This window comes from Geospiza fortis, unplaced genomic scaffold (genome assembly GCF_000277835.1).
Source record: "Geospiza fortis unplaced genomic scaffold, GeoFor_1.0 scaffold97, whole genome shotgun sequence".
Lineage (NCBI taxonomy): Eukaryota > Metazoa > Chordata > Aves > Passeriformes > Thraupidae > Geospiza > Geospiza fortis.
Genome location: NW_005054343.1, coordinates 4,303,395 through 4,314,327, shown reverse-complemented (window position 1 = coordinate 4,314,327; position 10,933 = coordinate 4,303,395). Strand labels below are relative to the sequence as shown.

General features: G+C 59.2%; 2 protein-coding genes across 2 annotated transcripts in view; both read right to left on the bottom strand.

Annotated features, from left to right (window-relative positions):
* Positions 1-723: 723 nt before the first annotated feature.
* Positions 724-4,998, bottom strand: LOC102035288 (adhesion G protein-coupled receptor G3). The gene is given in 16 exon segments (XM_031058482.1): positions 724-958; positions 961-1,019; positions 1,022-1,078; positions 1,081-1,104; positions 1,107-1,137; positions 1,140-1,267; positions 1,270-1,398; positions 1,667-1,950; positions 2,092-2,204; positions 2,654-2,782; positions 3,030-3,152; positions 3,241-3,381; positions 3,917-4,025; positions 4,107-4,266; positions 4,351-4,380; positions 4,821-4,998. Coding segments are annotated over 16 exon segments (1,857 nt in total). The 3' UTR covers positions 724-796.
* A 646-nt stretch (positions 4,999-5,644) lies between these two features.
* The window catches only part of LOC102035127 (adhesion G-protein coupled receptor G1), a 12,833-nt gene continuing 7,544 nt past the window's right edge, over positions 5,645-10,933 (bottom strand). Inside the window, 10 exon segments of the mRNA XM_031058485.1 lie at positions 5,645-6,279; positions 6,435-6,703; positions 6,914-7,025; positions 7,662-7,936; positions 8,896-9,011; positions 9,104-9,204; positions 9,557-9,602; positions 10,160-10,276; positions 10,503-10,631; positions 10,715-10,933. The exon segment at positions 10,715-10,933 is cut by the window's right edge and continues 110 nt beyond it. Of these exon segments, the coding sequence (XP_030914345.1) occupies positions 6,173-6,279; positions 6,435-6,703; positions 6,914-7,025; positions 7,662-7,936; positions 8,896-9,011; positions 9,104-9,204; positions 9,557-9,602; positions 10,160-10,276; positions 10,503-10,631; positions 10,715-10,933 (1,491 nt within the window). The 3' untranslated portion in view covers positions 5,645-6,172.

The window sequence follows — 10,933 nt, the reverse complement described above, 5'->3', positions numbered from 1 at the left end:
AATGAAAGGAACAGAGCAAAGAGCCCTGCTGAGGTGGACCATGCCCACTGAAGGGTAAACTGAGGCATTGTTAGCTGATCTCCCCTCTGTGAGGAAGCTGTATCTGCCAGCATCGCTCTCAGTGGATGCAGGTGCAGGCAGGGAGAGAGGTCCAGGCAGGAGCTGCTCCAGGCAGGAGCTAGTCCTGGGAGGCTGTGGTGGTTTTGTCATGTCTGATGATGTAGGAGAGGGAACCAGTGCTCTCCTTTGTCTTTGGGTAGTAGAGGACAACCAACCAGATGAATATGAAGATTCCTGCAGGGAAAGGAAGACAAACACTCAGCAGCAGCAGGAGACAATGGGAAGCATCTTGCTAGGATGCTAATGGCACTTCCAGGGGATTCCCTCAGCTCAACCCCTCCTTCACATGAACCATTTGGCTGGGAGTGGCTAATGTCCCTAGTCCTCTGCTAAGGAATGCCCTTCTTGGAGAAAAAACAGAGAGGATGTGATTGGGAGCAGCTCCGTGCTGGTGGTTGGGACCTGCCCTGACAAAAGGAAGGGTATGACAGTGCTGGGAAGACACTGGTGCCTTGGGATCCCTGGTCAACCCACAGCCAGGCTGGCTTCTGCCTCCTCCACCTTCCCCACCCAAGCCAGGGAACCCAGCAGTGAGTGCTGACCTTGGAGAGAGTTGAGGACGGTGAAGAGGTAGAGCACAGCTGCAGAGGAGATGCCATAGGTGAGGAATGCCAGGGCCCAAGTGGCTCCCAGCAGGCAGAAGAGCCCTGCTGCCACCAGAGCCACCTTCCAGGGCTTACTGTGTCCCTGCACTGCCCCAGTGCCCTGCAAGCTGCAGCTCTTGTGGGTCACCACCCCGAACACAGCCATGTTGAAGAGGAAGATGAGGCCAAAGTAGCCACAGTTGGTGATGTAGTGCACCAGAAGATGTTTGGAAGTGATCCAGCACCTGAAAAGAGACAACCCTGGTGCCTCCAGCAGCCCTGCAGGCCTCAGCAGCACCCATGGGAGCCTTCCAGGGGGGAGCAGGGGGACAGTGGTGGGTAAACACTGCCCTCGTGTTGCTCAGCTGGCAGGGACCTGGACAAGCTCCAGGTGGACCTTGGGCTGCAGGCATGACTGAGGAGGCTCAGCATGAGAGCTGGGGGCGGCTGCTGTGTGGCAATCACAATTAAGGAAGCAGAAGCAGAAGCATGGCCCAAAGCAGATGGGTGCAATCCCTGACTGCTGCACTCCTGGCAGGACTGAGCTGCCCCTCCCTGTGCCAAGGGCCCCCTGAGCCCAGTGGGCAGTGGCACACGCACAGGTGGGCTATGGCCTGGTGGTCCATGGTCTGGATGCTGTATTCTCCATACCTGCCAACAGCTCCTGCCACTCCCACCACGAGAGCAGGGAAGCCTGGAAGAAGGGAGACACAATCACACAATTGTTTAGGTTGGAAAAGACCTCTAAGATCATCGAGTCCAGCCACATTCACCACTAAAGCACGTCCCCAAGTGCCACATCCACACATCTTTGAACACTTCCAGGGTTGGTAACTCCACCACTGCCCGGGACACCCTGTTCCAGTACCTAACCACCCTTTCAGTGAAGAAATTTTCCCCAGTATCCAACCCAAACCTCCCACTGCCCCTCTCACCCCCCACCTCCCCTCCAGGCTGCTCACCCCAGCCAAGCAGGCACAGCTTTGCCAGGTAGTGGTGGATGTAGGTGCCGAGCACCTTGACAAAGAGGAGGTAGAGCTGGCAGCCCTCCAGCGCCGTCCAGGTGAAGCAGCAGAGCAGGCAGTAGTGGGTGAGCCCCCCCAGGAGCCCGCAGGTGCTTGGGGGGACCCTGCCAGCAAGCCCACTGTTGAGCAGGAAGGCCAGGTTGAGGAGGAGCAGGCTGCCCACGAGGTTGAGGTGCAGCCCCAGGTTGGTGCGGACGGTCTCCTCCAGCCTGAACCTGCACCTGTGTCCCCACAGGGAGCAGGGAGGGGTCACAGGTGAGCAGGGCCTGTGCTGTGGCACAGCAGGTCCAAGAGAGGCGCTGGCACTGCCTCACGTCTCTCCCAGCCTGACAAGCCCCCATGGAGCTGCCGGCTCATCCCACCTGACGAAGATGCAGAAGGCCACGGTGAAGATGGAGAAAGCCATGGCTACCCCACAGCCAGCAGTGGCAACAGCCATCAGAGCTCTTGCTGTGGAGGCATCCAGAGCTGGGCTCTGCCAAACATGCAGATGTTGGGTTAGACAGGCCCTGCACCAGCCTAGAAACCTGACTGCAGGTGCCAGAGCCATGGGCTGCTGCAGGGACCCCATACCAGCCCCAGCAGATTTCAGGGGAAGCAGGGCAGTGGTGGCTCAGAGGAGATGCTCTGTGGGTGAAGTGGACCACCGTGAGCACCCTCCTGGGGGTCTCCACCAGGATTGGGGCCTCAAGCTTTGTTCTGCCAGAGCCTGCACAAAGCTGGGGCCTTCTCCAGCCTGCCCTGCTCAAGTGAGCTGCTGCTGCCCTCCTGAGCTGGGGCTGGGCTCAGGTTTGGGACCTTGCCTTGCCTGAGCACAGCTATAATTGTCCCTGTGGGGCTACTCATGACACCCAAGGGGCCACAAAGGTGTGCAGGCAGCACTGCCGGGGCACAAGCAGGAGCTGCAGGAAGCGGGGTCATCACCAGGAGGAGGGTGAAGAAGGTGAGATGGTCACAGGAGCAGACTGTCCCCTTGTCCCCGGGCTGTGTGACACATCCACTGCTGCCCGCACCTTTGCTGGCATCCCAGAACACGCATCGGGGGGTGACGCCCTGCAAGGGAGAGAGCAGCATCAGCCCCTGCCCCAGGGAGAGCAGCATCAGCCCCTGCCCCAGGGAGAGCAGCATCAGCCCCTGCCCCAGGGAGAGCAGCATCAGCCCCTGCCCCAGGGAGAGCAGCATCAGCCCCTGCCCCAGGGAGAGCAGCATCAGCCCCTGCCCCAGGGAGAGCAGCACCAGCCCCTGCTCCGGGCAGGGGCACTGGAAGGGAGGGGAGGGCAGCCCTGCAGGGCTGGCTCACCTGGGGCAGCTCCCCGTGGGGGAAGGCGAGCTGCACGGGCTCCTGCAGCCCCGACATGCTGCTCTCCCCCACCGTGATGCCCACCACGGTGTTGTCCAGGACCTGCCCCGTCTGGTTGACCTCCTGTGGAGGGGAAACCCTGCAAGGGCTGAGCTGGTGGGCGGCAGGGGCTGGGGGCAGCAGGAAGGATGCTGGCAGTGCCAGCCTGTACCTTGAACATGCCAAGCTGCTGGATATTGAGGACTGTCACCACCACACGCACTGTTTGGCTGCTCAGGGACCGGAATATCTCCCTGGGGAGACGGATTTTACCTGCCTTCCCTTTCTCTGTGGTGTTCAGCCTGCTGGGGCCCTGCAGCAGAGAACAGAGTGAGAGGTCGTTGCTGCCAGGTGACATCTCTGTTCAGAACCCACCGATCTTGCTGCAGGCACAAATTCAGCCCTGCCCAGGTGGGTTTGCTCAGCAACATCAGCAGGAGCCCTGAGGGCAGAAGGAAAGAACCTCATTCCCAGCATCCAGCATCTATGGGGGCAGAGCTGAGAGTGAGACCCAGCAGATTCTCCACCCACACATGGTCCCCTGGGACATCCAGAGCCTGGGACAGCCCTTGGTGGGCAGGAGGCACAAGGTCACACCTGTCTCTGCTCCTTTCCTACCTCACACTCCCCCTGACCCCCCTGGCTCCTTGGGGAGGGCTCTTTCCTCCCAAGCACCGTTTCACATGGCTCCTTGCCAAGGGATGTTGAAGTTGGTGTGGGCCCATGATGCAACCCCACAGGGAGGAGGAAGAGCACAGCAGGGCACACCACACCCTGGGGCAGGGGCTGAGGGGTGCTTGGAAAGTGTGGGACCTTCCAAGCAAGGGAGAGGGGGGGGCACACCTCACCTCAGTGGGGGAGAAGGTGATGAGGACATCGCGGGTGACAGCCCTGCTGACATTGAGGAGCAGAGCCTTGAGCCCAGCCAGCCAGCTGTGCAGCCCTGACTGCAGCAGCCTGGGGGACAAGGGGGGCTGTGGGACACAGGAACATGGGGGCTGAGCCCCCACACCCTGTCCTGGCCAGCCCTGCCCCTACCTGAGCCAGTGCTCCCTCAGGCAGGCGCAGGCGCGGCTCTGGGAGCGCCACAGCTCCGGGCAGTGCTGGGGCAGGGGCAGCCCTCGGGTGCTGCTGCCTGGGCTCTGCTGCTCCAGCACCACACTGCAGCACTCCCGGTGCTCATCACCCCGCTGCAGCTCTGGGCAGGGCGCAGCAGTGACCGCTGGCACCGCAGCACGGCGTGGGCCCTGGGAGCAAGGGCGGGAATGGGAGGGGAACTCACCGGAACAGCTGTCCTGTCCTTCGGCAACATCTGGAACAGGGGGATATGGAGAAAGGGTCAGCCCTCCCTCAAAATCTAGGGTCAGCCCTCCCTCTGTCCAGAGGGAAAGGGGAGGAGAAGGCAGGAGAGTCTGGCAGCTGCCAGGTTTTAAAGGAACAGTCCTGCAGTTAGATGGGCTTCAAAAACACCTGGACATCAATCAGAGCTGGTGAGGGCAAAACCACCGTGCCCAGCCTGCCACGGGGCTCACAAAGGAGACCCTGGACTGCTGATCCCGGGTTTTAAAAAAGCCCCCAGCAACAAAGACCCCAGCTCTGCTCACCTCTGCACATCCCAGTGGGGACGCTTCCCTCTGGCCTGTCCATGTTTCACGATGAAATCCCCACTTGGTCTTTTGGTGAACACCTTCCCATGGGAAAACCTTCCCACAAAGCCCATGCACCACCCCCAGTGCTAAGGATGCCACTCACCAGGCAGCAGCAGGAGCAGCAGGACAGTGCCCAGGAACACGTTCACGCCACTTTGTGGGGTCTCCTGGCTGCCCCCGGCCATCCCACCACACTCTGCTCCCCTTGTCCCAGCAGTTCTGCTCCTCCCCAAGCTCCCCCAGGGCTTGTGGCCGCTTCTGAGGCAAGAGCTGTTCCTCATTTCCCTTCTGGGAGCCCCTCACGCCTTCCTGTGGGCTGGCAAGTGACCTCCTGTCCCAGCTCACAGCAACGGCAGCAACCGCCCGAGCCGCAGCTCCTGCCCGGCACAGCTCAGGGCTTTTTGCTTTCCCTTTCTCCCCACACTCCTGATGGCCCTAACCAGCCCAGCAAATGCTGGAGCATCCTCATCTGGCCATCACCACAAGCCTCCAGGATGAAGCATCCCCCTCCTGCCCCAGCTGGGTGGAGGGGGATGATCTGCAGGCAGCTGGAAGGGAGGTGGTGGGATGGGAAATGTGGTGCTGTGTTTGCAAGAGACACAGCCAGGAGAGCCAGATCCTGCCTGGCCCCACAGGCACTGAGGGGTGATTCCCATCCTTTGATGTCTCCCTCCTTGGATCCCTGTCCTCCCTTCCTGCTGGGGAGTGACAGTCCCTGGAGATTCCCAAGCCGTGGTACCTCCCTCCATAACCCCAGCCCCAAAGGCAGCAGGCAGCCAGTGCTCTGCCAGGAGCTCCATGATCAGTCCCACTATCCTCAGCAGGATCCTACAGAGTGAAGTGCTGGGTCCTGCCCCAGAAATGGGATAACCCAGATGAGAGATGGATCCCATCAGAGAGCCCACCAATGCACCAAGAGAGTCACACTCAGAGAAAAATCACTTTAATGGGCACAAATCTGGTGTGCAGGCATGCTCACTGAACTCCTACATCGCCCAAAAGTAGACATTAAACAAAATAAAAAAAATAGATTGTTTCAGCTGCCTGAGAGTGCGGCAGGGGCAGAATCATTCTGTCTTCTCTGGGGAAGGGCCCTCATGGTGACCATCAGCAAGGGCTGAAAATTGGCCCTTTCCCACCCATCACTCCTGGCCTAAGGATGTGGGAGGGGACATCCAAAGGCATTGGGGACCCTGTCCCTGCCCCTTCCACTTTTTACAGCCCCCACTGCCCAAGTAAGCATCCCTCCCTCCTTCCCTCCTGCCCCAAGGGTGCCAAGCCAGTCAGGATGAGAAAACTGGGGAGGGGGCCAGCAGAGGGGAGGGTGGCTGGCCCCACTGTGGGTCCCTGGGCTCCCTGTGGCACTACAGGGCAGGTGCAGTAGCAAAGCAGATGGCGTGGTCCTTCCTGTGGCCGTCCTTGGCATGGGGAGCTCTGGCACGGCCAGCACGGGGCTCAGCTGCTGCTGGGCTGCAGCTTGGCACTGTCAGAGCTGCTCTGGGAGTCAGGGCCCTTCCTCGCCTGCAGCACCATGGTCCAGTACCAGAGGAAGATGAGGAAACCTGGCAGAGGGGAGAGGAAGCATGGGTGAGCCCCCCACAGTCGAGAGTGAGTCACACCCAGGCTCCCAGAGCTCCTCTTGCACGCCGTCACCACCCCACCAACACCCCGTGAAAATCCTGCTGCTCCTCAGGGGAGCCCAGAGTCACAGGCTCACCTTGGAGGGAGTTGATGATGGTGAAGATGTAGAGGGAGACAAGGCAGAACACACCAGAGGTGAAGGAGAAGAAGATCAGCGCCCAGGGGATGCCCAGCAGGATGCTCAGCCCGAAGAGGGCCAGGACATGCTTGAGCTTGTGACCCCTTTTGTTCTGCCGGAGGATCTCGCGCACCATGGCCCCCAGCATGACCGAGTTAAAGAGGAACACCAGGCTGAAGAAACCCAGGTTCACGGTGTTATGGACCAGGGGGCTCGTGATCCAGCATCTGCAGGGAGGAGAAAGGACAGAGGGTTACTCTGTGTCTGCCCACAGGGTCGCAAGGAGGGGCTGGGAGAAGCACAGAAGTGTGGTGCCAGCCCAGGGAGGGGGATCCCCCTGGCACAGAACCCCAGAACAGCCCCAGGGCACGGTGAAGGTTTAGCCAGCTGACTTTACCTACAGCCAGTGACCAGGTGACCCGTGTGCCAGGACTCACATGGTTGCATTGGTGGTTCTGCCATCAATGGATTCATAGATGGGAATGGAGACGGGGCCGTAGTTGGTCCAGCTAGCCAGGAGGATGGTCACCACACAGAAGATGGGGAGCCCTGGGTGGAAAGAGCAGAGTGAAGCAGGAGTAGGAGTGTAGTAGGAGTAGTAGAGGAGTAGGCTGCCCTACTCCCTGGCCTTTGGACCTTCTGGAAGGACTTGCTGGCCCTTTCTCCCTGCACAGAGCACAAGCCAACATCCTCCCTCCCAAAGGGAAACCAGGGATGAAACACACAGCAAGGGCACCTGGAATAAGCCCCAGCCTGGGAGGGAGTGGTGCTGTGCTGGCCCCAGCTGGGGACCTCCCAGGGCTGTGGAGCTTTAGGCCATAAAAGATCACAAGATCTTCCTACCATGACCTGCAGCCCAGAGCATGGCAGAGAAGCATGGGCACTTCCTGCATCCAGCCCTGGGCTGTCCTGGATGGTTCTTTCAGAAATAAAGGATCATATTACTATTTAAAGATCCCAAGTGGGGGTTCTCACAGGTCTCCATTGCTGGCTGATCCCCCAGGATGACCCACCCTTGCTTTAGCACCAGCTTCTGCTCTCAGCCTTCCAAGCTCCTCCTCCACCAAGGCTCTTGACAGACAGCTGCTCCCCACAGCTGTGTCTCCATCCCCATCCAGGCATCGCATCCAGTGGGAATGACCCACCCCAGTGCCCCTCAGGGGGTCTCTGCCCCCCCATGCTCACCCCAGCCAACCAGGCAGAGCTTGAGGAGGAAATGGTCGTGGTAGGCGTTGAAGACTTCGATCACAAGCCTGTAGAGGTTGTAGCCCTCAATGCCCATCCAGGTGAGGCAGCTCAGGAGTGAGAAGTGCAGAAACAGCCCCCCAGCTCTGCAGACAGCCTCGCTGCTGCTGGCAGCCAAGTGCTCGGAGATGAGGAAGGTGATGTCCAGGAGGAAGATGGCAGCCAGCAGGTTCATGTGGATGTGCATGCTCGTGATCTGGTCTCGCTGTTTGCTTCTGCAGAACCAAAGGGAGCAGAACTCAGCACCCTGCCTGGCCAGCACCACTGGTGCCCACAGCACCCCACAGCCCTCATGGGGCACCTTGCCCCAGCAGAAGAGCAAGGAGACTCTGTGGTAGTGCCAGGGACTGAGACACCAACCCTACTGAGAGACCCCTCATCCCAAACCCAGCCCCTGCAGCTGACCCTGCACTGAAGATGCTCAGAGGGATGAAGCACTTTTCCTGTGGAGAGGCTGAGCGAGTTTGGGTTGTGCAGCCTGGAGGAGGCTCCAGGGAGACCTTAAAGCACCTCCCAGTGCCTAAAGAGAGCTGGAAAGGGGCTTTGAACAAGGGCATGGAGTGACAGGACAAGGGGGAATGGCTTCAGTCTGAGCACAGGCTTAGTTTAGATATTCAGAAGAAATTCTGAGGGTGGTGAGGCCCTGGCACAGACTGCCAAGAGAAGTTGTGGCTGCCCCATCCCTGGAATTGTTCAAGGCCAGGCTGGATGGAGTTCTGAGCAATCTGGTGTAGTGGAAGGTGTCCCTGCCTGTGGCGGGGGGGCTGGAAATGAATGATCTTTCAGTCCCTTCCAACCCAAACCATTCTGTGTTTTCATGATTCTAAGATTTCAGGTCTGAATCATCCCCTTAGGATCAGTGACATGACTCAGGAGAAGACACTCATGTTCTCCTCCAGGTCCTTGAAAAGATCTTTGCAGACTTCTACTTGATACATCCATAAAAATCATTACTTCCAAAATCTTTGAAAAGAGCTGGTGTTTCTGAGCTCCCTGCAGGAGGCCTGACAGAGAGGGTGGGCCCTGGGCAGGAGAACTCTGCTTTCTTCAATCAAGGCTCCTTCATGATGCTTCTATCCAGGCCACCAACTGCTTGGAGAGCTTGTGCCCACCCAGGGGTTCACAGCCAGGGACAGGACACAGCAGGGAGTGGGGGTGACCCATCAGACTGTACCTGAAGTAGAGGAAGAAAATGGTGCAAATGGAAGCCAAAGCCGAGATCAGGCAGCCAACGTAGCTTATGATACTCAGGTAATTCCTGTGCACAGAGGTGATGTCTGGAGACGAAACCTGAGGAGGAGGAGGAGGAGGAGGAATGAGAGATGGTGAGGAAGAGCACCACTGGGAATGAAGTGAGGGATCTGAGGGAAGGTGCTACCCACCATGAGCACAGCAAAGTAGGTGAGGTGGTTGCACCTGCACTCTGTCTGGCTGCTCCCTGTCACTGTGGCACAGCCAGAGCTGTCCCAGCTCCCAGAACTGCCTGTGCAAGAGGAAGGGAGAGCATCTGGTGAGCAGCAGGAACATCTGCCATGGCCGAAAGGATCTTCAGGGCAAGGTGTCCATGGAAAGAGGGAGAAAAGAGTGGAGGGTCCCAGCTTGTCCCAGGCCAAACACACAACTCAAACAGCCCCCTCAGCACAGGAACGCATCCCTAGGGAAGGGGAAAGCTCTTAGCTTAGCTCTGGAGGGAAAAACCTGACATCAGCCCTGTGGCAATGACTTCTGGAGATGGAGTGAGGAAGGAAGGTGCAGAGCAACCTTCCCCCTGCTGGTGGGGCTGTGGTACCTTGGAAGAAGGGCCTGGCTTCCCTCCCGAGGGCAGGGGCACTCACCAGAGGTGTTCTCCTGCCAGAACACGCACACCGGGGTCACGTTCCTCTGCAACGACAGAACCACAGGCCCTGCTCAGGATGCAGCTGCGGGTTTGCTGCCTGCCCAGCACTTCTGATAGGGGACAGCACGGGGCAGGAGACAGATGGTCTCAGGAGACAAAATATGACTTGGATAAACCAGACTGCCCCTATGGTGGGAGTGGGCTCCAGGCAGAGACCACTCTGTTAACAACTGATGGAGCAGATGCCTCCTTCCAGATCCTCTTTTCCAAACAAAGAGTTCAGCTTAGAGCAGGCACCTGGCAGGGCCATGATGAGCCAAGGGCCTGCTGACCCAGTGTGCCCCAGGCCTGGTGACAGTGCTGGATGTGACACATCTGCCATGAGGCACCTCCTGGAGAGGGGAGGGCAGTGCCAGCACCAGTGCACACAGCCAAGCCATGACTGTGACACAGCCCCAGAAGACACAGCAGACCCTGCTCAGGCTGGCCATGGGCATGGACCTGCTGGATTGTGAGCCCACCCTAGGCTGGCAGGGGCTGAGCCCTCCTTGCCCCTCCATTCCTGGTGGGATCAGGTTCTGTGAGGCTGCTCCCCACCTACCGGGAGCTGGTCGTGGAAGAACGTGAGGAGCACTGGCTCGGAGAGGTTGGCCACCACTGTGTCCACCAGGGAGATGCTGACCACCTTGTCACCCAGCACGTGGCTGCTGTTTTCATCCTGTTGGAGAAGAGGAGGCAGTGGCAGGGTGGGAAGGGAGAGCAGCCAGGTGTGAAGCAGAGGAGAGTGCCCGAGAAGAAGTTCCCATGACTTTACCCATCAAGCTTTTAGCTCATCTTTGAAGTCATCATCACTTTCTCCCAGTGAGCACCAGCCCCCTGGTCTGGTGGCACCCCTGCAGCCCAGGACCAGGGGACACCCAGCCTGCCATCCACGTGGGCATTACCTGGAACATGGTCTGCCTGTTGATGTCCATGACGAGCACCCTGTGCTCCACCACCTCCTCCCTCTCCTCCACCATCATAAACAGGCTCCTTGGCAGGTCCACTGTGAATCCCTGGACCTCTCCACTCTCCTGCAAAGACAGATTCATCAGGAAAGAGGTGTAGAGAGAGCCTGATGGGCCAAGAGCACTAGGCCAGAGTTTGCAGGACCCACCTCTCTCTGGGGAGCAAAGGTGAGGGGCTGAGGGGCCCGGCTGGGCTGCACCCTCAGGACGGTGGCGTGCACAGTGGCCTCCCCAAAGGTCTGGTTCTGCCCTTCCAGCTCCACCTTGGCCAGCATCCTCTCCAGCTCCCCGAGTTTGCTGCTGGGGAAGGGGCACAGTGAGCTGGGTGCAGCGGGGGTGCCTTGGCAGCAGCAGGGACGGGCTCAGCT